The following is a 26,133-nucleotide window of genomic DNA, read 5'->3' on the forward strand; positions in this document are numbered from 1 at the left end:
CTCATTTGGGAAGGTGGTCACTACTTTATAGTTCTAAGGCAGGCTACACTCACTAGCTCTTCAGGTTAATTTGACAGCTGTTTTAATCTTGACTCTCAAACCCACTGAATAGCTTTTTTCCCTAAGTCAAGTCCAGCATGCCACCCCCTTAGATACAATTTCTTGAGACACACTAAGTGATTCTCCCAAGTGCTTTAAAAAATAAAGAAATGTTTGGCGTTTCAACAAAAAGACAACCTCTCTTAGATGAATAATTATCCCTCAAGAACACATTTTTCTTAATATTCTGTATACCAGTTCTCTCATATCAGCACCTATTCAGGACATCATGCATTTTGGATTGGAAGTCTTGCTCTTCAAGGGAGAGTTAATAAGAATGCTATTCCTGAGAAATGGAATTCAACCTTAGACTTACTTAAGTCCTGGAAGATCTTTAACACTTGCTGTTATCTCTGCAGCTTCTGGAACAAGCTTTTCTACAAGTTCTAGAGGTCCCCAGAAGGATTTATTTTGTCCAAGAAAAGTTTTTTTAGCTAAGGCAACAAAAATAAAACAGTATTTTAATATTCTTTACAACATAAGCACCCTCTCAACACATACACGCACACACACACACACACACACAACTTTTCAGGAAATCAATCCCAGGTTATAAGATAGTTTTAGATTCATTCATGCTTGTAGAATAGATAATATAGGCCGGGCGCGGTGGCTCAAGCCTGTAATCCCAGCACTTTGGGAGGCCGAGACGGGCGGATCACGAGGTCAGGAGATCGAGACCATCCTGGCTAACACGGTGAAACCCCGTCTCTACTAAAAAAAAAAAATACAAAAAGCTAGCCGGGCGAGGTGGCGGGCGCCTGTAGTCCCAGCTCCTCGGGAGGCTGAGGCAGGAGAATGGCGTAAACCCGGGAGGCGGAGCTTGCAGTGAGCTGAGATCCGGCCACTGCACTCCAGTCCGGGCTACAGAGCGAGACTCCGCCTCAAAAAAAAAAAAAAAAAAAAAAAAAAAAAAAAAAAAAAAAAAAAAAAAAAAGAATAGATAATATTTTGTGAAAATAAAAAATTCTCTACTTCCCAAGACTGAGCCCTTCTTCTTTCAAGAACAGTTTGTGGCCTAGCCCTATAATATAATAAAACATTTTAACAATTTAGTGCCTAAAATTGTGTGGTATTAATGAAGAAAACAGCTCAATAGAAAAGAATATGTAATCCAGAAATAGGCTATGGAATATTGGGAAGTTGGTAAGCACAGGCACACAGATTTTAAAAAAAACAACCAACCAAACAAAAAATAACAGGAAAAGAATATTGAGGAGGCAGCAAGAAAGGAAACAAGGGTAAACAAGACCAGATACTGCCCTCAAAAGCTTATAGTTAAGTGGAAAGAACACTGAACCAAGAGTCGGGAGACCTGAGTTCTAGCACCTACTCTGCCACAACTCAATGTGTGACCTTGGCCAAGTCATGTCTCATTCTGGGAAGGCCTATTTCCACCTGTCAAACAGAATTACTGTACTGGACTTGATTACTTATAATGGCCCTTCCAACTGTAACATTTAATGATCTGTATTTTTAAAGCCCTATAAGTCCACTGAGTCAATCATAACCCTGCTCCTATATAGACTCCATTCCAATGGATTAATATTATTAATTTAAGCCTCTTATTCTTTGGCTCCACAAAGAATGCTTTCTTCTACAGTATGCATTTCTAGAAAACAGCTGCATGCATATTTGCATTTTGGGACGATGGCCTACCTTTCAAGCCATGTTTCAGACAGTGCTCCATCACCACAAAGAATTGCTGGAGAGGTGCATAGTCAGAGTCAAGAGTCCTCCCCAGGTTCAGAGCTGATTCAATCAAGCCCTTGATACTCAGCTTGGCCATGTTCATGAGGTTCATGCGTTCGTTAGCCATGAGATAATTAGGATCTGCAGTCAAAGGGGAAGAAGATGAAGCCTGGTTACTAGAAATAGCACATTTTAAAATTCAGTATTAGTTGTATTCTTCTCCACCATGTACTCACTGTGAAAAAAATGCTAGTTTCCTTTAAGAATATCCTCAATGAAGCGGTAAAATGAACTATTTTATCAAATCTCAAGCCTTTAGTTGTCTTTTCTTTCTTTTTTTCTTTGAGACAGGGTCCTGCTCTGTCACCCAAACTGGAATGCAGTGGCATGATCATAGCTCACTGTAGCCTCAACCTTCTGGGCTCAAGTAACCCTTCTGTCTCTGCCTCCCAAGTGGCTGGAACCATAGGCGCACACCACCACACCTGGCTAATTTTTGTGTTTTCTGTAGAGACAGGGTATCACTTTGTTGCCCAGGCTGGTCTTGAACTCTTGAGCTGAAGCAATATTCCCACCTCGACTTCTCAAACTGTTGAGATAATAGGCGTGAGCCACCGTGCCTGGCTGAGTAGTCTTTTAATATTCTCACCACCGCCTCTGCTATCACCCCAACCTGAGGGTGTCATAACCCCCTACTGTACTACCTTCACACCGCTCTCTCTGCTTCCATTCCTGCCTACCCCTCTCTTCTCTGCATAATTTGTGACGTGCTCTAAAAATAAAGTCCCAATGGAGGAAGAAAAGGGTAAAGGGCTTAAACAAACTTTGCATTATGGTATTTTATTATTCTTTAAACTATGCACTAGCATTATTAGTATAATGCAGTACTATAACTTAATCAACTCCCACATTTTTAAGTCTTAGCATACAGTGTGTATGGCTCACATCAACCAGACAGATAAACTATTTGGGGAAAGGGGCTAAGTGACACATTTTACTGTACTCATTACCTTCATTTATTGGTGCTTACACTGTGCCAGCACTGTGGGCTGCCTCTTACAATTATGATCTCTATCTCTCCTTACAACATGCTGTGAGACAGTCACCAATACAACGGTTTTACAGGGAAGGAAAATGAGACTTGAGTAAAGCTTCAACTGCTCTGCCCTGACTCACTGTATGACCTCGGGCAAGTCACCATCCCATTTTAGGTCACTCAAATAGTTGCACCTGGCCCATGGGCACAGCCAGTAATCAATGACAGAGCCAGAGGCCAGACTCCTCCTGATCATTCTTTTATATGATTATTTTACCTACTTATTCTCTCATCATATTTAGGTATTCTCCCTTCTTTCCGGTGCTAAAAAAGGCCCATAAGAGCTAGGTGGTCCAAGGTGTAACAGTTTATAAGTGGCAGAATCTGGACCTGGATCTGACATGAAAGCTAATGCTCTCTTTACCTTATGCCACGTGTATCCTCTCAAATATCAAATATACCAAATTTGTACTGAAAACTAAAGAAGGCCTAGAGCTCTATGACATATTCCATTTCTTCTTAGGAAGACTAAAAATACTAATAAGGCTATGCTTTCATAATACAAATAAGTCACTTAACAAAAAACAGACTGTTTAATGCAAATTATCCCAAGCAATTTTCTTCATACAATGTTTTTATTTATATCTGCTTTCAAAGTTAAATGAGCAGAGTCAAATGGTCAAATTCTAAATTAATCTTCTCATTAAGTTTAAGGACTTATGGATTTGCAATTCCAACTATATAAATCTTGGTTTGTTGTCATGTTGTCTGAGGTTACTTTTGGAGAAACACTTTATGTGAGAGTCAGAATTGGTATACATTACCATTAATTCTTTCTTGCATAACAACAAACGTTTTAGGGTCATAGCTTAAATGTGGGTCTCTTTGTTCATGATAGATCAACTTGTCAAGGGTAGTATTCTCACAAAAGGACAGTAAAATACATGGAAAACTATGCCCTGAAAGATAGCCATGAAGAACAACTATCAGATAATTTCCATTTATTACCAGCATGTATGTACATTCTAGTGTTTCTGACCTTCTATAACTACTCGAAAAAAGGAATAGAGCAGGGGTGTGGGTATGAATGTGTGTAGAGGGCTACTAGCCTTCCCACCTAACATCTCCCAGTAGATGGCAGGAGACTATGGTTGGTGCTGGATAACTGCCTGCCCATAAGGTAACTCTGAGGCATTCACTCTGCCTCAAGCCTAAAGACCATTAATTCAGGAACTTATAACAAGATTAAACAATGCTGCTAGTCAAAGTTTATAAGCTGATTCCAACATAGTGAGAACTAGTCATGTGGGGGAGAGATAGACTTGGGTTAAGTAAAAAATATCATATTGAGGCATTTTTCCAAAAGTAGTGATAGATTTATACCAACCCATCTACGTTTTCTCATGTTGTTCTTCTTATAATCTGCAGTAGAAATGTTTAAGACATCTGGCTGAGGTCTGGAGTGCATGAACCACAGACAGGTTAACTAGCGTCTATGGGAATTAAATTTCTGATACCATGGACTCCATTAGTAAGGTGCTATAATCTATTTAAACTAACTTCCATCAAACATAAACAACCCACCCATTCTTTAAAAAACACTACTCTCAACCTTGGCACTGCTGACATTTTAAGCTAGATAATTCATTTTTACGGGGCTCTGTTCTGAAAACTGATTTTCACAGCAACCCAGTTGTGGGTAACACTAGATGTCAGTAGCACTGACAGCTGTTTTTGGTGGGTTAAGACAACCAAAAACATCTCCAGACACTGGCAAATAATCTTTGGGAGATTAAGTCAGGTCCTTCTACATTGAGAACTACTAATCCAAACAAATGAAAAGTCAAACAAAAATCTGTTATAGTAATTTGATGGTTAGATATAAGAGCTTAAAAGTAACAATTCACTCCAGTTAGAATGGCTATTACTAACAAGACAAAAAATAAAAAATGCTGGTGTGAATGCAGAAAAAAGGGAATTCTTATACACTGCTGGTGGGAATGTAAATTAGTATAGCCTTTATGGAAAACTATACGGTGGTTCCTCAAAAAACTAAAAATAGAACTACCATATGATTCAGCAATCCCACTACCGGATGTTTATCCAAAGGAAAGGAAATCAATATAACAAAGAGATATCTGCATTCCCATGTTTAATTCAGCACTATTCACAATAGCCAAGATATGAAATCAACCTAAGTGTCATCAACATGAATAAAGAAATGTGGTATACACAGATACACACACACACACACACACACACACACACACACACACACACACACACACAATTCAGCCATGAAAAGAATGAAATCCTATGATTCATGGCCACATGGAAAAGCCTAAAGGACATTATGTTAAGTGAAATAAGTCAGGGACAGAAAGATAAATACCACATGCTCTCACTCATATGTGGAAGCTAAAAAAGTTGAGCTCATAGAAGTAGAGAGTAGGCCGGGCGCGGTGGCTCAAGCCTGTAATCCCAGCACTTTGGGAGGCCGAGACGGGCGGATCACGAGGTCAGGAGATCGAGACCATCCTGGCTAACACGGTGAAACCCTGTCTCTACTAAAAAATACAAAAAAAACTAGCCGGGCAAGGTGGCGGGCGCCTGTAGTCCCAGCTACTCGGGCGGCTGAGGCAGGAGAATGGCGTGAACCCGGCAGGCGGAGCTTGCAGTGAGTGAGCTGAGATCCGGCCACCACACTCCAGCCTGGGCGGCAGAGGGAGACTCCGTCTCCAAAAAAAAAAAAAAAAAAAAAAAAAAAGAAATAGAGAGTAGAATTGTGGTTTTTAGAAAATGAAAAGTATGGAGGAGGGGAAGATAGGGAGAGGTTGGTTAACAGATACAAAGCTACAACTAGATGAGTAAGTTCTAGTGTTCTGTAGCATTGAACTTTTAAAATATTTTCAAATAGCTAGAAGAGAGGATTTTGAATATTCCCAAAATAAATAAATGAGTGTTTGAGGTAAGAGATATGCTAATTACCCTGATTTGATCATTACATTGTATACATGAGCCAAAATATCAGTCTGTACCCCTAAATATGTACAATTATTGCACATCAAAAATTTAAAAAAGAATTTATTGCTCATTGTTAATTAACACAAAAGCTAAAATGAGTATTATTTAATGCTTATTATTGACATTTTTGTGCTGAATAGTATACAAAAGTATGGCTATTTAGTCTTGCTATGTTGCTCAGACTAGTCTTGCACTCCTAGCTTCAAGCCATCCTCCCATGTTGGCCTCCCAAAGTGCTGGGATTAAAGGTATAAGCTACCACACCTGGCCTACAAATAATGTTGGCTGCTAATAATGAATATTAAATCATTAACCTGATTTGTTACAGAATATTTTCTATTCAACATTACTTGTCTTAAATCCTATTCAAGTATAAAACGATTTTGCAAAACTAACCTATCCTGTTAAAAAGGGCTGCAATGACCTGACAGAGTATGGAGGGGCTTCTGAGGGCAGGTCAAGTTCTGTTTGTTGGTGGGTGTTTATTATGTGAGCATGTTGAGTGTGTAACATTGTACTGAGCTGAATACTTATAGGATTATTTTCTGTGTATTTTGTACTTTTAACTATATAAAGTAAAAAAAGATTCTGTTATATTGTATAAGCCAGAAAGCCATTTTAAAACATGCATGACTTTCATGATATCATCAGTCAAGCTTTTCCTATGAGTAAAATGATTTAAAATTTAAAAATGTTCACAACACTGGCATTTAACACCATTATTCCAGTAGAGAACTTTCATGCAATTATTTTTTCAATACATATTGAACATCTACTATGTGTTAGATATTGTGTTTCATGTTAGAAATAACAGAGGTAATAATAGACTTAGTCCCTGCCATCAAAGTGCTTACTATTTATCAAACTTGGTTAATATAAACTTATAGAGAACAAATAGGGCAGTGTACAGCAAACACCTGAAATTCCAGGATAAACGTAATCATATTTAACAAGATCAATTTTATTCCATGACAAATAATTTTTTTTTCTGATTTTTAATTTTTCAGAAGGAGTTTCACTCTTGTTGCCCAGGCTGGGGTGCAATGGCATGATCTTGGCTTACTGCAACCTCCTCTTTCAGCGTTCAAGCGATTCTCCTGCCTCAGCCTCCCAAGTAATCTGGGATTATAGGCATGTGACACCACGCCCAGCTAATTTTGTATTTTTAGTAGAGACGGGGTCTCACCATATTGGTCAGGCTGGTGCTGAACTCCTGACCTTGGGTGATCCACCCGCCTCGGCTTCCCAAAGTGCTGGGGATTACAGGTGTGAGCCACTGAGTCTGGCCCAGGACAAATAATTTTAAATGTTCCGTTTGTTTTGTTTTGATTTCTGAGGCAGGATCTTGCTCTGTCACCCAGGCTGGAGTGCAGTGGCACAATCACAGCTCACTGTAGTCCCAACCTCCCAGGCTCCAGTGATTCTCCCACCTCGGTCTCCTAAGCAGCTGGGATAATAAACAGGTGTATGCAACCATGCCCGGCTAATTTTTTTATTTTTATTTTTTGTAGAGACAGGGTCTCCCTATGTTGCCCAGCTGGTCTCAAACTCCTAAGATCAAGTGATCCTCTCACCTCAGCCTACCAAAGTAATGAGATTACAGGCATGGGTCACCACACCCAGCTAATTAAAATTTTGTTGTTGTTGTTAAATGACATAAACCTATTCTATGGAAATGTTAGTTTTCTGTATTTCTTAAAACTAAAATAATTGATATGTCATTAATTTAGGGTTTCAGGCAGGCTGTAAGCATAACACAATTTCCTCTGACATTGGGTACACTTCTGTGGAGAAGACTGAGAAGTACTGCAACTACACTGCAGTAAGAACTCCAACAAAGGCATACACAGGATACTGGGGGAATATGCATAGGAGAAAGGTATCTGACCTGGTTCCCTATTTTTCCTTCAACTTTAGGGGGCCAGGTGTGTTTCTATATCTATCTATTCTTAATGGCATCTCAGGTATCATATTTCTACTCAAAAATAAGAAAATTTACTTAAGTACCACTTTCTCTAGATTGAAATCTGTTAAAGGGGTTTGTCAAAAAAAATTTAACCAGCCAGGCGTGGTGGCTCACACCGGTAATCCTAGCACTTTGGGAGGCCGAGGCAGGTGAATTAACTGAAGTCAGGAGTTCGAGACCAGCCTGGCCAACACGGGGAAGCCCCATCTCTACTAAAAATACAAAAGTTAGCTGGGTGTGGTGCTGGGCACCTGTAATCTCAGCTACTCAGGAGGCTAAGGCAGAAGAATCACTTGAACCTGGCAGGCAGAGACTGCAGTCAGCCAAGATTGAGCCACTGCACTCCAGCCTGGGCGACAAGAGCAAAACTCTGTCTTGGAAAAAAATAAAAATAAAAAAAAAACTCATGAATTTACTTGTCCTCATTGCTACCTTTTCTTGGTAACAGTATAATCAATGATGAACTTCACTGAGTTAGGACTTGTCATCAGAAAGGATTAATATACTCATCTATGGAGTCAATTAAACTATTATATGACTTCAGGCAAGAAATCTCACCTCTTTGAAGCCTCAATTTCCTCATCAGTAAAATGAGAGGGTTGGGCTTGTTCAGTTTTTTCCCTTGGAAACCATGCACATTCATATCAGTCATAATGACATATAGCAGCACTGATTCTCAAAGGGAGAGACATATTAATATACCTGGAACCACAGAAATGACATGTTCTGTTTGGAAAACCCCACAAATGACTGATAACAAATGAAGTAGATCCTTTCTACTCTCTGGTCTCGGAACATCAACACTGGCATAACCAGGAAAGCTTTTAGATATGGGAAGCTGTAGAGGTTTTGCACTTTTACTAGATCCCCAGGCAATCTGTGTGTGCATTAAAGTTTGAGAAGCATTGACCTAGATCACTCTCCTAGCTAGCATATTATAATGCCATGATTTCACAGTTGGCTTCATCAAGGGCATACATGTATATAAGTAGAAAGCCCTAGAAGGAAGGAAATAATAAAGATTAGATCAGAAAAAAAAAAAATAAACAGCAAAAACAACTACTGAGAAAAATCAATAAAATCCAAGGTTGGTTCTTTGACAAGATCAACAATATTGACATTTAGCTAGGCTGATCAGTAGAAAAGGGAGAGGATTCAAATTACTAAAATCGGGAATGAAAGAGGGGACAGTAGTATTGACATTACAGAAACAAGGATTATAAGGGAATACTATAGACAACTGTATGCCAATATACTAAATAATCTGGACAAAACAGACAATTTCTTAGAAAGACACAAACTACCAAAACTGACATAAGAAATAGGAAATCTGAAGAGACCTACAACAAGTAAAGATCCTGAATTAGTAATAAAAAAAAAAATAGCACACAGAGGAGGCCAGAACCAGAGCCTCATTGTTAAAATCTACCAATCATTTAAGGAATTGACACCAATCCTTGACAGATTATTCCAAAAATAAGAAGAGAGAACTTTCTAACTTATTATATTACAGTAATATTACCTTGAGACCAAATCAGATAAAGATATCATAAGAAAACTATAGATCAATACTCCGTATGAATACAGACACAAAAATCCTAAACAAAATACTGGCAAATCAAATCCAGCAACATATAAAAAGGATTATATAACTGGACCAAGTGGGATTAATCACAGAATGCAAGGTCGGTCCAACACACAAAACTCAATCAATGTAATACACCAAATTAACAGAGTAAAGAAAGACATCACATGGTCATTTCATTAGAAACAGACAAAGCACTTGACAAATTCCAATAGCCAATATAACAAAAATGTTAATGATATAAACATTCAACAAACTAGGAAGAGAACTTCCTTAGCTTGACAAAGGGCATCTACAAAAAACTCACAGCTAACAAACTTGATGGCAAAAGACTGGATGGTAAAAGACTGAAGGCTTTCTCAAAGATCAGGAATAAGACAAGGATGTCCACTTTTGCTACTTCTAACCAAATTGTATAGGAGGGTCTTGCTAGGGCAAATAGGCAAGAAAAGGAAATGAAAGGCATCCAGTTTGAAAAGAAGTAAAACTATATTTGCAGATGACATGATCTTATATATAAAAAATCCTAAGGAATCCACACACACACAACGTATGTAAATAAAATCAGTTTGGCAAGGTTGTAAGGTACAAGATCAACACACAAAAATTAATTATATTTGTATACATTAGCAACAAACAATTCAAAAAAGAAATTTAAAAACAATTCCATTTATAATAGCACCAGAAAAATATTTACCAATAAACTTAACAAAAGAAGTGCAAGACTTGTACATGGAAAACTACAAAACTTTGCTGAAAGACATTTTAAAAGATCAGGCTGGGCGCGGTGGCTCACCTCTGTAATTCCAGCACTTTGGGAGACCAAAGTGGGTGGATCACTTGAGGTCAGGAGTTCAATACCAGCCTGGCCAACATAGTGAAATCTCATCTCTACTAAAATTACAAAAATTAATATTTGCAACAAATGGTGGTAGGATAATTGGATATCCAAATGCAAAATAATTTTTTAAAAAAGCTCAAAATAGATCTGAGACCAAAGTATAAGAGCTAAAACTATAAAACTCTTAGAAGGAAATACAGGTCTAAATATTTTATAACCATAGACTAGGCAATGGTTTAGCAACAAAAGGAAAAATAGGTACGGTGGACTTCATCAAAAATAAAAACATTTGTGTTTCAAATGACATCATCAAGAAAGTGAAAAGACAACCTACAGAATGGCAGAAAATATTTGCAAATCAGATCCAATATCCAGAATGTATAAAGAATTATTATGGTTTAACAACAGAAGAGAAATAATCCTGGTAAAAAAGAATGGGCAAAGGCTTGAAATATACATTTCTGCAGAGAAGAGAGACAAATGACCAGAAAGCATATGAAAAGATGTCAATTAGAGAAATACAAATCAAAATTATGAGATACTTTTCACACTCACTAGGATAACAATAATAATTATTATTCATTGAAGGAAATGGTATTAGCAAGAATGTGGAAAACTGGAAACTTTTGTGCATTGCTTGTAGGAGTGTAAAACGGTCCAGCTGCTTTGGCAGTCTGGCAGTTCTCCAAAAAATTAAACATATGAGTTATTTGACCCAGCAATTCAACATTTTCAATATGAAAACATGTCCACACATCATAAAAATGCCAACAATAGAGACTGAAGACTACTAGAGGGTGGTGGGAGGGAACCAGAAAAACTAACTGTTGGGTACTATGCTCACTACCTGGGTGACAGGATGAATCATACCCCAAATCTCAGCATCACACAATATACCCATGTACCAAACCTGCACATGTAGCCCCTGAATCGAAAACAAAAGCTGAAATTATTTTAAAAATATATCCACACAAAATGTATACATTAATGTTCACAGTAGTAGTATTCATCATTTGCCCCAAAGTGAAACAAGCCAAATGTCCACCAACCGATAAATAGACAAAATAAGATATGCCCATACAATAAAATATTATTAATCCATAAAAAGAAATGAAGTTACGATACATGCTACAACATGGATAACCCTTGAAAACATATGCTAAGTGAAAGAAGTCTGACACAAAAGGCCACATATTTTATGATTTTGTTTATATAAAATGCCCAGAATAGGCAAATCTACGGAGAGAGACATAATGTAAATACTTGAAGAAGCTCCTCAAAAAAAAAATCTGCAGAGACAGAAAATGGACTAGTGGCTGCCAGTGGCTGGGAGGAGGAAGAATAGAGAGTGGTTATTAATGGGTATAGAGTTTCTTTTTAGAAAAGGTGTTGAAAATATTCTCGGATTAGAGAGTGGTGATGGATGCACAACTTTTTGACTATACTAACCACCACTGAATTATACTTTAAAGTGATAACCTTTATGGTATATGAACTGTACCTCAATAAGGCTATTATTAGAAAAAAAAACTAAAATATTTAGATGCAATAATAATATATATCTTGTATGTATCTTGATTCAAATAAACCAACTAAAAAAAGACATATTTGAGACCATCAACAGACTTTGAAAACGGGCTGAGACACTATAAGACTTTGTTGTCAATTTTGTTAGTTGTGACACTGAAGGATTTACAGGTGTTGAGATGTAATGTTTGGAGTTTGCTTTAAAATGCTCCAGAAACAAACATGGAGGTATTAAATAAGATTGGCAATAATTACTGAAGCTGGTGATGGAGATATTTGAGCTCATTAAGCTATTCTTTTTACGTAATATAAAAAGTTGTGTAATTAAGCTGGGCATGGTGGTATGCACCCATAGTCCTAGCTACTCGGGGCTGAGGTAAGGTAGGAAGAGATCAAAGCTACAGTGAGCTATGAGAGCTATGATCATGCTACTGTACTCCGGCCTGGGCAACAGAGTTGAGACTCTGTCTCTAAAAAAAAAAAAGTTCCATAATTAAAAAAGTAAAAAATGTAAAGTAAAAGTAAAATTCTGGCTGGGCACGGTGACTCACTCCTGTAATCCCAGCACTTTGGGAGGCTCAGGTGGGAGGACGGCTTGAGCCTGGGAAGTGGATGCTGCAGTGAGCTGTGCCACCATATTCTAGCCTGAGCAACAGAGTGAGATCCTGTCTCAAAAAAAACAAACAAACAAAAAAAAAAAAAACAAAACAAACAAACAAACAAAAAAAAAAAACAAGAAAAGAAAAAAGACATTCTGCTTTCTCTTGCTCCAGGTCAAGGTTTAGCTGCTGGCCTCCTGTATATAAACAACAACAACAAAAAACCCTTTTGATGGGCTTTAGCACTGAAATGAGTCAGCTTATTTAACCAAAACCATTCTTTTTATATACTCTTACTCATTCTTGGTTAGGTGTACATTTCTCTAATCTTTAATAGAGTTTTTTAAAAAAAATATTAGCTTGCACAAGAGCTCCCTAGGAAACACACTGATTTCTTCTTCACTGGGCTCCCATATCATAATATAACAATTTTAGTTTTGGAAAGTTTCCCAGACTTCTTCAGTTTCCTTTACCTGAGCATTCCATGCTGCAGAAGAATATCTAGATTTCTGGAAACATTTAGAAGTTAGGACAACAGTTAACCTTCTTTGTTTTGATACAACATAAGAAATTTAGGGGGTAAATACAACCCAATAGTTCCTTGCTTTGCTCAATTTATTGCATAAAAATAATTTAAATGTTTTGGGCTTTACCTAGTATAAAAAAAAAAAAATAGAAAAAGAAACAATTTAAATGGATGTGAGAGGGCCATGATACGATCTCGCAGTTAGATCTATGATCTAGAAGGGTTAGATCTGTCTCTCTCATATTCCCTGAGTGATGTTGGGGGAAATTCTCATTCTTCTGTTTCATCTGTAAAATGTTGGGGGAGACAATCCTCCTTGGACCTCTTGTGTGCCTACATTTCTTTACTGGGTTATATCAAGACTATAAGGCCCTGACCACTCTTTCCTGGGCCATTTATGGAGCTGATAATGAGAGAGGAGGCTTTCCTACTGCTTCCTATAAAAACAATGGGTTCTCCCAACTTGGCCTTCTTCATCTGCAACACAAACCTACCACGTGTGAGCATGTCACTGAGTCATACAGTGTCACCCCATGGGACTCTGGTCCAAGAGGAACTGGCACAGATATGCAGATGCTCAGGCTGCTTGCACTGTCATGAGTAATAAAGTCCTTTGCCTCTGACCTAGGAGTCTTGTATTTTTTGCCAGTATCCAAGAAACAGTAAGAGGCTTTATTAGTTTGCTAAAGCAGGTAAACCTCAGATCTGACAAAAACCATGAATAATCGCTGTCCTTAGTTTAACTCCCTGGAATATTGTACATTTGTACTCCAAATGAGATAACACCAAAAGTAATATGAATAAAAGCATGATAAATCTCAATCTACTGCAGTACTTGAGGTAGATCCTAAATGTTGTGGTATCACAGAACACGTGAAGGACAGTATTCCAAGTGGTTGGAATGGGTGTGTGAGGTCAGGTGGAGAAAATAAGAGTGGAATGGGGAGTTCTCACTGAGGAGAACTGGAAAACACAGGTAGGGTAGAGTCAGATAAAGAGGTCTCTGAAACTAGACTTGGATATTAATGAAGGAAGCAATGGGAACCACTGTAGTTTTGAGCAGGGAATCAGCGTAACTAAAATTCTGTTTGGGGATGATTAATCTGAGAAGATTATGCAAAATGAATTTGAGGGAAGAGAATCAAAATGGTCTGCCATGAAGAATTGTAGTGATTCAAGTTTAGATAGTCATTAGAAGAGAGAAAGGAAATGAAGGGGTCAAGAATAACACCAAGGTTTTTGCCCTGAGAGACTGAAACAGTGTGCTATAAAGGGAAATGACAAAGTTGAGTAACTGTTATGGAGGTAAAGGGCAAAATAAACTTGGTTTTGGATATCATAAAGGATATTTATGTGGAAAGATTCTCAACATATCATTTTTAAAGACAAGGTCTCACTATGTTGCCCAGGCTGGACTTGGACTCATGGGCTCAAGCAATCCTCCCATCTCAACCTCCCGAATAGATGGGTCTACAGGAATGCAACCACCATGCCCAGCTTTCAAGATATTTTTGATCACATAGTTGTAAATGCAAATGGAAGTTTGGAGTTAGAGAGTCATCAGCATAGGACAATAATAACAATTAAGAGAAAAGATGCTTTCACAAGGAGATGTTTTAAAGAGAAATAGAAGTATGCAAGGTTACTAGCCCAGCCTTTAAAGTATGCCCACAATTACAGGCTGGAAACAGAGCCAAAACAGTCCTTTCAGGAATTTTTTTTTTTTTTTTTTTTGGCACACACCTAGATAGTGGCTAAAGTACAAATGGATATATACCAGAGAGGCAGCACAGGATACTGGAGTGTCTTTCAAACAAAGGTCACAACTCTTTAGTGGGTCACAAAATCAATTTTATGTCCTATATAGTAAGGTTACGTATTGTTTCAGGAAACTTTTAAGATACATACGAATAAATGATGGGTGTACTGAGTTCTGGATGAAGATGTATTTTTACAGTGGTTCTTGTGTCAAATAAGTTTAAAGAACTTTGGTGTAGTGGTTAACAGCACAAGCTCTAAAGCTGGTCTGTGGGAGTTTGAACTCTATTCAAACTCTTCCCTAGCTGGGTGACCTTGGGAAAAGTTTTTTCTCTTGTTGCATTTTCTGTTTTGAGATAATTGAGGAATCACATGAAATTGTAAGAAATAATATAGAGAGATACCATGTACTTTTAACCTAGTTCTCCCAAGGGTATCTTGCAAAACTGTAGTACATTATCACAACCAGGATGCTGATGTTGAATTACAGTCAAGACACAGAACATTTCCATCACGACAAGGATCCCCCATATTGACGTTTTATAGCCATGCCCACATCCCTCCTTGCCCCTACCCCATCCTCAACCCATGCCAACCACTAATCTGTTCATTTCTATAGTTCTATCTCTTCAAGAATGTTACGTAAATAGAATCATACAGTACATAACCATTAAAATTGACTTTTTATTACTCAGCATAATTCTCTGAAGAATCATTCAGGTTGTTGCACGTATCAATGGTCTGTTCCTTTTACAACTGAGTAGTATTCCACTGGGAAACTTTCTTAAACTCTGTATGCGTCACTTTCCTTATCTATAAAATGGTGACAGGGTTCTGAAGGGTAAACAAGTTCTTATACGCAAGCATTTAGAAGTGCTTAGAATATACTAAGGAAAAAAGTTGTTAGCTACTGCAATTATTATGGTCTTCCATATATACATAACTGTTTTTTGTTTTTTGAGACAGTCTTGCTCAGTCACCCAGGCTGGAGTGCACTGGTGCAATCTCAGCTCACTGCAACTTCCACCTCATAGCTTCAAGCGATTTACTTGCCTCAGCCTCCTGAGTAGCTGGGACTACAGGCACCCGCCACCACACCTGGCTAATTTTTTTTTTTTTTTTTTTTAGGAGTCTTGCTCTGTCACCCAGGCTTGAGTGCAGGGGCATGATCTTGACTCACATCAACTTCTGCCGCCCTGGCTCAAACGATTCTCGTGCCTCAGCCTCCCAGGATCTGCGATTACAGGCGCCTGCCACTATGCCTGGCTAATTTTTTGTATTTTTAGCAGAGACGGGGTTTCACCATGTTGCCCAGGCTGGCCTTGAACTCCTGGCATCAGGTGATCTGCCCACCTCGGCATCCCAAAGTGCTAGGATTATAGACGTGAGCCACCACGCCCCACCAATTTTGTTGTTGTTGTTTGAGAGGGAGTCTCACTCTATTCTCCAGGCTGGAGTGCAGTGGCGCGATCTCAGCTCACTGCAACCTCTGCCTCCCAGTTTCAAGCAATTCTCCTGCCTCAGTAATTTTTTGTATTTTTAGTAGAGATGGGTTTTGTCATGTTGGCCAGGCTAGTCTCGAACTCCTGAGCTCCAGTAATCTACCTGCCTCGGTCCCCCAAAGTACTGGGATTATAGAAGTGAACCACCATTCCAATTTTATTTAACTTAACAATTTTATTTAACTTAATAAGCTTACTGAATGATGATGTGGCACAGTGCTAGAAGCTAATAAAATTTCTTAAGATATGTTTCTTTTGTTTTTCAACATGCATCAAGTCTTAACACCCTCTGCCCCCAAATATTAAGGAACCAGTATGCAATTTTGGTAGGTAAAATTTTACACAGGTATATTATTGCCTAAATTCAAGTACTGTCCTGACCATTTTAATCCTCGAAGAGACGGGCAGTAATCCGGGCAACTGCAAATTTACAAAATCTGTTCAAAAGGCTTGTAATGAGTACAGACAGGAATTCGATACTTATTGAAAAACTAAAGGTAATAAGCTATGTGCCTTTTATTATTTAATGTTCATAATTTCCCTAGTGAGTTTCAAAACATTTTAGACACAAATTACTAGCATATAAGGAAAGGAGATGCAATATAATAGGTGTTGTACATAATACAATTCTACCCTAAGAAGACACTTCATATTCTAGTAGATATAAGTTACAAACACATAGAATATGAAACTAATCATCACTGTAAAAAATAGTTCAGGTCGGGCGCGGTGGCTTACACTTGTAATCCCAGCACTTTGGGAGGCCAAAGCGGGTGGACCACGAGGTCAGGAGATTGAGACCATCCTTGCAAACACAGTGAAACTCCATCTCTACTAAAAGTGCAAAACTTAGCCAGGCATGGTGGTATGCACCTGTAGTACCAAATACTCAGGAGGCTGAGGCAGAAGAATCACTTGAAACCGGGAGGTGGAGGCTGCAGTGAGCTGAGACTGCATCACTGCACTCCAGCCTGGGCAACAGAGTGAGACTCCTGTCTCCTTAAAAAAAAAAAAAAAAAAAAAAAAAAAAATCCAAAGGGCCGGGCGCAGTGGCTCATGCCTGTAATCCCAGCACTTTGGGAGCCTGAGGTGGCCACATCACCTGAGGCCAGGAATTCAAGACCAGCCTAAACAACATGGTGAGACCCTGTCTCTACTAAAAATGCAAAAATTAACCAGAAGTGGTGGCATGTGGCTGTAGTCCCAGCTACTCAGGAGGCTGAGGCAGGAGAATTGCTTCAATCCGGGAGGTGGAGGTTGCAGTGAGCTGATACCATGCCATTGCACTCCCGCCTGGGCAATAAGAGTGAAACTCCATCTCAAAAAAACAAAACAAAACAAAACAAAACAAAATCAAAATAAGAAGCTTCAATTGTGACAGAACTGAAACAAAAAACAAAAACAAGTACCAGTTCAAATCTGCAACCCACTAGAGTCTGTTATTTTAAAAATTTTTAGGAGGCCAGAAGCCAGTGTTAACACTTTATCTATTAAAAAGCAAACTATAGCCAGGTGTGGTGGCTCAAGCCTCCAATCCTAGTGCTTTGGGAGGCTGAAGTGGGAGGATCGTTTGAGCCTAGGAGTTTGAGACCAGCCTGGGCAATAAAGTGAGACCCTGTCTCTACATACATTACATACATACATTCATACATAAAAATTAGCCAGGTGTGATGGCACATGGCCTGTAGTCCCAGCTACTCAGGAGGCTGAGGAAGGAGCCCGGGAGTTCGAGGCTGCAGGGAGCTATGATTATGCCACTGCACTCCAGCCTGGGCAACACAGTGATACCTCCTCTCAAAAAAATAAAAGGAAATAAAAGCCAACTGTTATGGCACATCTACAATAACAGATGAGAAACAGAATTGTAAACAGCTTGGCAGTTGAAGGTCTCCAGAAAATATCTGAGCCTGCATATATCATCAGCTTTTTCTGAGTCTGAAACAAGGATTCTCCCCAGACCCTGAATTGCTATTGTGTGTTATGTGCAGGTAATACTCCATAACGTATTTCTTCTTGGTACTAGCACTTATTTATAACATCTCCAAGGTATGTAATACAGTTGTGTGAAATGCTGGAATTTTACATAACTGTGATTGAGACCATGAGGCAAGAAAAGTAGAGAAGGATATCAAGAAAAATGAAATGATCAAAAGACTTGAAGTGAAGCCATCTCCCTCTCCCCATTCTCATTTTTTTTTTTAAAACTGCATTTCAGAAAGACTTTTCTGTAAAGAGGATCTTGATCAACATTACCATATATTACTTGACTAGAAATCTATTAAGATCATCAAGGTGCTGACATAATCAACATTTTCTGGATATTTTATGTACTATACTGTTAAAGTTCATCTCCTCTCCCTTTTGGAGTTCACCTATAATAACCATCCACAAAAATTCCAGCAAAAACAAAATTTAAAAAAGGAGTCTGACTCTCACAGTAGGCTTGATTCTTACATTATTAATACTTTGTATTAAAGAAATAGAATCTTGCCTGTGATGAGTCATGGTAAAGTTCTTTAGAAGGGGATAAATTTTATGAAGCATTTTTTCTTTAATATCTAGTCTATCAAAGGAATTAAAGCCTTAAACCTGGTGGTGCCTAGCCAATAACTATTAATAATAATAATGATAATAGGCCAGGCACAGCGGTTCACACCTGTAATCCCAGCACTTTGAGAGGCCAAGGCAGGTGGATCACTTGAGGTCAGGAGTTCGAGACCAGCCTGGCCAACATGCTGAAACTCCGTTTCTACTAAAAATACAAAAAAATTAGCTGGGGACGGTAGTATGCACCTATAATCCCAGCTACTTGGGAGGCTGAGGCAGGAGAATTGCTTGAACCCCAGGAGGCAGAGCTTGCAGTGACGTGAGATCACTCCACTGCACTGCAGCCTGGGCGATGGAGTGAGATTCTGTCTCAAAATAAATAAATAAATAAATAAATAAATAAATAAATAAAATATAACAATAATAGCAGCCAACACAATAGTAAACATTACACACTAAATGAATCAACACCCTTCTCTTTTTTCTCATCTGTGAACTGTCAATTAACTAGACAATACTGATTTGTTCTTTCACTGAATTTTATGTAATCAGTTATATTAAAAGCAGAATCAAAGATGGCATAAAAATAGTCTGACAAAAGGAAAAGAGATGACACTCAGGATTTCAGAATTCCCACATTCAAAGGCAAGTGCTGAAGAAGAAGATACTCTTGGGCATCAACAGAGGGGAAAGCTACCTTGATTTTGTTTGGTATGACCAGACCTACTGAGGGTAGTACTTATCCCAGGTCTGATTAAGGATATCAGGAAGTTTAAGACAATCTCTGTTCTCAAGGAGTTTACCCTTTAACTAGCTTGATAAACACACAAGAATTAGAGAATAAGTAAAAAGTCTTCATTAAGCTCCAAGTTCTGCAGGAGCAAGTGAATGGAGAAAAGAATGTGGGCCAAAGCTGTCAAAGAGTAAATTGTGGAAATCCTATAAGGACTGAAGGGTTGGCAGGTGGCACACCTGCCATAGGCACAGGAGGGGGAAGGGTGTAAATACATGAGATGTCACAGGAACAAAGTAAGAGAGGAGGACGTGGGCAAAGAAAGGTCAGTCTGGGCAGAGTGGTGGATGTGTATGTGTCGGGGTGTGTGTGCTAAAGCAAAGTGGGAACATGTAAAATGATAAAGTAGAGCCAAATCTCAATTTTTCTATTTTTAGTACAAAATGTTTAAATCACCCTGAGCTCCCTATAGTTAGCTGCCTTGATACAGAAGAAACACTGATTGGTTTGGGGAACCTTTCCACATTAGAACATACATGCTACTTTAAAAAGATAATCACACCATTCCATGTTTCAGTCTCTTGCATGAAGAAGAAAAAATTAACAAAAAATAATTATACCAGAAAGGAATGCTATTACACGACAAAGCTGAAAGTGTGTAATGTTATGGAAATCTACAAATCAGAGCAACATTCCAGGCTAAACACTAGATTCATGGGATCTGTTTGCTTTTGGCTGCTGTGAAATTCACAGAAATACACATACATATATTTATATGAGTAATAAAATTTACACTGTCTCAACAAGCGAAAAAACAGCCATAGCAAAAGCTCCATGTAATCTTGAAATAATGTCTCTTTTAAACACGTTATCAGCAAATATCTTTAAAAAGCAACATAAACATACATTGACACTATTTTACTTGGAACCAAAACATAAAGATTTCCCACTTATTGCCATGGGAAATAAAACCTAAAACTGACATTTCCTCTTACGGAAAACAATTAAAAGGTGGTTAGAAAATTTTAAAAAGCAAAGAAAAAAAAAGCTGAAAGATGTTGGTGTGGCACGCACCTTCTGTATCATCGCGCATTTGCTCCACCAAATCTGTCAAATCCTCCCAAGAGTCTTTGCAAACGGCAAAAAGAAAGGAAAAGAAAGATAAAATGTCATGCAAGCCCAGAAAGAAAAGTGCTATTAAAAACAAGATTTCCATAGGGATAACTGAAAGGGAGGTTCCTAGAATTCTTTCTACTTATCACAGCGATTAACAGTGACAAGGGCTGGGACTACAACCAAATAAGCAGAGATAGCAACTATGGTTATTAAATATGTTTCAAAGCTAAGATTAGTAATTTCAAGGTTTCAAATAAAGGGAAACAAAGATGCATATCCTATTAAAAAGCAACACAGATTTTTTTTTCTATTGAAAATCAAAGGCTCTTTGTATTCTAAGTGTAGGCAACATTAATCTAATTCAATATTTATTTTGATCACTTCAGGGAACTGAAACGTATGTGCAATATAGTGACTTTTCTTAAAAAAAAAAAAAAAAAAAACAAATACTTTTTCCAACTCCCCCTTCCCCAATTCTCCTTCCCCAAAACAAAAATAAAGGAGGTTGCTTTGAAGATACATAAAATAAATCACATATAATTCAATAAAGTCAGATGTTTATTCAACATACAGAACTAGCAGGATCTGAGGCAGTGACCTACAATCAAACACATTAATATTTCTGCAGGAAATAAATATTCAGATTAAGTAAAATAAAGTCTATAAATAGCCTCAAGTAAATTCACATCATGTTTTATCACCAAATAAGTTCAGACAAATTTATGAAAAATGCTTTTCGTTTCCAGAGTTTTTCTTTTTTTTTGGAATTAGGTATCTATATATGTAAACCAAATGGCAAGTGTCTCATACAGGAAAAAAAATACTGTGAGTTGGCTACTATTATTTTATAGTAAATTAGTGCTGAAATACATTATATATAGACATATTTGCACAAGTCATTTTCAGGTACAATCTTTTGACAATATAATGTGCCACAAATCTATATTATGTAGGATTACAGATTCATGAGAATGGACTCTTACCATTCACATTATTACTTTACAAACTTGCTGTGACCAAAAGTCAACAGAGGGAATATTCTCATTTAGTTCTTTATTGTATTTAATTAGAAACTCTATTTGTCACCTACTAAGATAAAAGCCTACCTTATTAAATTATATATATATATATATATAAAGAGCCTCCAAGATTTGTATAGAAAAATGCTCTGGAAAGTGAATTTCTAAGTAGGAATGTGTGGTAGATACCAGGGATCTCTGATTTTTCCTTGGGCATGTCGCATCTAGAGCATTTTTCTGTTACAACCAGACATATTTTCTGTTTTCTTCTTAAAACAGAGATTCAAGTTTTAAGTATCAGAGTGATGTAATTGATTTAAGCGAACTTTTCTCCCCTAGAAAGTAAAAGGTCTATCTTTACCGTGTAAGGTGCTCTCCACTTTACCTTGCCATGCTCAGGACTTTACTACAATAGGTATCATGCCATTCTTTTATACCTCAAAGAAAGATTTGTGAAAGATTTTTAAAAATTGTGCCTTCTAGAATATTCATATTATTAAAACAACATAGTTTAGAAATGCTGAGTGGACTGTAGCATGTATAGTGCCAAGCAACTGGTCATGAAAGATTGCGACCATTACTTCATTCCAAAAGCCTGGATTAAATGGTTTAAAATGCTGCACCCAACAAAATTTGGTAACCGTATTTTTAAGATGCATATGAATATAGCTTTTTTTTTTTTTCAGTCAAGAGTTAAGAGAGACAAAACCAGTCCTGGTGGGCTGAGGCAAGAGGATCATCTGAGCCCAGGAGTTTCATAGCTGGCATGAACAACATAGCGAGATTTCGTCTCTTTTTTTTTTTTTTTTTTTTTTTTTTTTTTTTTTTTTTTTGAGACGAAGTCTCACTCTGTAGCCCAGGCTGGAGTACAGTGGCATGATCTCAGCTCACCGCAACCTCCACCTTCCAGGTTCAACTAATTCTCCTGCCTCAGCCTCTAGAGTAACTGGGACTACAGGTGCACGCCACTGAACCCGGCTCATTTTTTGTAATTTTAGTAGAGACGGGGTTTCACCATGTTGGCCAGGCTGGTCTTGAACTCCCGACATCAGGTAATCCGCCCACCTTGGCTTCCCAAAGTGCTGGGATTACAGACGCGAGCCACTTCGCCTGGCTGAGACTTCATCTCTTTAAGGGAGGAGAGGGGGCGAGAGAGATATAGATGGACACAAGGCTGGAATTGTACAAGGGCACTGAATTAGGAAGCATAGCTTATTTAAGATTTACTTAACTAATTTCTTGACTATCATTCTGTTTCAGGTCTAAGAATGAAAAAATCAATAGACTAATTATGTAGCTCTGAAAAGATTTAAGCAGGTGGCACTGTAAACATCTACCCTTAAGGTACATAGTGACTCAATGATGGCAACAGTCTTGTCTGGTAGAATGGGACCCTTGCCCCTCTTGTACTTCTTTTTTCTCTGGGTGAGGCAACTGGCTGAATGAAGCTCCTTTTCTACAAAGAAGTGCTTGAATGGACTCAAAAAATGTTTCCCCTTTGTTTATGTATCCATGGTTGTGAAATCTCTTCTTGAGGTAGCCTTTCTCTAGCAGTATTGCTATAGGCAACCAAGTGACAGATTTTACAAGGCCTGGGGGTTATTTTGTCCCCTTGAGACAAAGTGTCTTTGATTTACAGTGTTAATTTTTAGAACTGTATTAGTTTCTTAAGGGAACACCTTTCTGAAGCCCCAAACACAGATATATCACATACATCTTTGAAGGGCTATTGTGAAAATAAAATCTAATAAATTTAAAGTACTTAGCAAATCATAGGTACTCAATGTCAACTTTACACTTACAACTGGATTTCTCTAAGTATATTTGCCATAATTATTCAAAGACAATAGAGTGAATGGAATTTTAAAAAGCCAGCTAAGCTAAATATTAAAAAGGAAAAAAAATAAGTCAACCTAAATAAACCAAATGACAAGTTAACAGCTGAGGTGCTATTAAACTAACCACAGTATTATTAGCTTGATAACAAAGCAATTGTCATATATTAATTTTCATAAATGCTTTGAGGTTTTGTTCTAATAATCTAGTAATTTAGGCCAAGGCCTACTTTCTCCCCCAAAATATCAGCAAAAATCAACAACAACAACAACAACAAAAACAACAAATAGCCCCAGAAAAGGTAACACATTAAGTCATCAACACTTGAGCCATTTAAATTTTACTGAGGCTGGGTGTGGTGGTTCATGCCTGTAATCCCAGCACTTTGGAAGGCAGAGGTGGGAACACTGCCTAGCCGGTGAGTGTAAGAACAGCCTGCTCAATATAGGGAGACCAAGCTATTTGAGAGATCGAAACAGGAGGATCACTTGAGGCCAGTAGTTTGAGGCTGCAATAAGCTATGATCATGCCATGGCACTCCAGCCTGGCTGACAGAGTGAGATTCAAAAATAAAGTAATATAAAATAAAAACAAATAAAATAAAATACTATAAATAATAAAAATAAAATACTATAAATAATAAAAATAAAATAAAATTTATTGAGCATTTATGGTGAGCAAAAGACTTTACTAAGGCAATAGAAGTTAAAAAGATGAAACATCCGGCTGGGCATGGTAGCTCACGCTTGTAATCCCAGCACTTTGGGAGGCCGAGGCGGGTGGATCATGAGGTCAGGAGATCAAGACCATCCTGGCCAACATGGTGAAACCCTGTCTCTACTAAAAATACAAAAAATTAGCCAGGCATGGTGGCGCATGCCTATAGTCCCAGCTACTCAGGAGGCTGAGGCAGGATAATTGCTTGAACCCGGGAGGCAGAGGCTGCAGTGAGCCGAGATTGCACCATTGCACTCCAGCCTGGGTGACAGAGCAAAATTCCATCTCAAAAAAAAAAAAAAAAAAAAAATGAAACACCCATAGACAATGCCCTTGAGATCTAAATAACTATGACACAAGGTTTAAAAGGAATTAAGGCTGGGCGTGGTAGCTCACGCTTGTAATCTCAGCACTTTGGGAGGCCAAGGCAGGCAGATAGCTTAAGTCCAGGAGGTGGAGACCAGCCTAGACAACATGGCGAAACCCTGTCTCTGCCAAAATACAAAAACAATTAGCCAGGTGTGGTAGTGCATGCCTCTAATCCCAGCTACTGAGGAAGCCAAGGCAGGAGGATTGCTTGAGCCTGGGAGGAAGAGGCTGCAATGAGCTGAGATTGTATCACTTGCACTCCAGCCTGGGTGACAGAGTGAAACCCTATCTCAAAAAAAAAAAAAAAAAAAAGGAATTAATAGGCTGGGCATGGTGGTGGCTCCTGCCTGTAATCCCAGCATTCTGGGATGCCTAAGCAGGCAGATCACTTGAAGTCAGGCGTTTAAGACCAGCCTGGCCAACATGGTGTAACCTTGTCTCTATTAAAAATACAAAAATTAGCCAGATGTGGTGGTGTGTGCCTGTAATCCCAGCTATTCAGGAGGCTGAGGCAGGAGAACTGCTTAAACCCAGGAGGTGGAGATTGCAGTGAGCTGAGATGGTACCACTGCACTCCAGCCTGGTTGACAGAGCAAGACCCTATCTCAAAAAAAAAAAAAAAAAGAGGAATTAATATTAGTCACATAAGTGAAGATAAAACAGATTCTTAGGTGAGCAGCTAGGTGACACTAGAAGGCTAAGGAGGACCAGGCCTGATGGGGAGTGAGGGGATGAGGAAAGGAAGCCCTGACCAGTAGACCCTTTGCTCTCATGCTGGAATGGCTATGCTGGCAGAGATAACGTCTCTAAGATACTTTAGTTGGGAAGCTGCTGTCCACAGGACTGGACACTGTGGGATTCTCAGACAAAATGTAGTATATCTCATATATACCCTAGCTTTATATCTCTATAAGAAATAAAAAGGAAATCCCCGCATGCAGCCTTTTCATCCCAAAAAGCAAATTCTAGCAATCTTAGAAAAGCATGCAGTTTCTCATTGCACAATTAAGAGTAAAAACTCTCTTCTGCTTAGAACACTACTGTTAGCTTAAAAAAAAAGTAGAGAAAGTAGTATCATGAGGTTTACAGCTGCTGAACCAACTGTCTTGAAAACCACAACTGTATCCTTTGGAAAGTTCAGATGTTAATACAGCATGAGAAAAATGCAACCAACTGCAGCAGGAAAGACAAAACCAAGCTTTGATAAGTAGCTAATATGAAAGTTTATGATACCATGCTAGTCAACATTTGTTTTAATTGTTTAAAGTAGCTTGGCAATGTGTATAAAAATTAAAAACTAAAAATTGGTAAAATATTCAAGTTATACACATAACAATTTTTCCAAAACTGTCTTGGGTAGAAAAATTTAGAAACAACCTAAATGCCTGTAATAAAGAAATAGTCAAAGAAATTATGGCACATCCAGGCCAGGTGCAGTGGCTCACACCTGTAATCCCAGCACTTTGGGAGGTGAGGGTGGGTGGATCACCTGAGGTCAGGAGTTTGAGACCAGCGTGGCCAACATGATGAAACCCCGTCTCTACTAAAAATACAAAAATTAGCTGGGCATGGTCGCGGGCGCCTGTAATCCCAGCTACTCGGGAGGCTCAGGCAAGAGAATCACTTGAACCCAGGAGGCGG

At 38.4% G+C, this 26,133-nt stretch overlaps 1 protein-coding gene across 7 annotated transcripts in view; it reads right to left on the reverse strand.

Moving 5' to 3' along the window:
* Positions 1 to 26,133, reverse strand: part of RUFY3 (RUN and FYVE domain containing 3) — a 106,892-nt gene that overhangs the window by 48,259 nt on the left and 32,500 nt on the right. For 4 of the 7 annotated variants that reach the window (XM_030924931.1, XM_010384001.2, XM_010383995.2 and 1 more), the window contains exons 2-3: positions 1,759 to 1,932; positions 416 to 533 (exon numbers count right to left, since the gene is read on the reverse strand). In XM_030924931.1, coding sequence (XP_030780791.1) covers positions 416 to 533; positions 1,759 to 1,918 — 278 coding nt within the window. In that variant the 5' untranslated portion in view covers positions 1,919 to 1,932. Of the gene's footprint in view, positions 1 to 415; positions 534 to 1,758; positions 1,933 to 20,509; positions 20,564 to 26,133 lie in introns of all 7 variants that reach the window. The other 3 variants (XM_030924908.1, XM_030924925.1, XM_030924937.1) reach the window with 1 other exon arrangement.

This window comes from Rhinopithecus roxellana, chromosome 2 (assembly GCF_007565055.1).
Source record: "Rhinopithecus roxellana isolate Shanxi Qingling chromosome 2, ASM756505v1, whole genome shotgun sequence".
Classification (NCBI taxonomy): Eukaryota; Metazoa; Chordata; class Mammalia; order Primates; family Cercopithecidae; genus Rhinopithecus; species Rhinopithecus roxellana.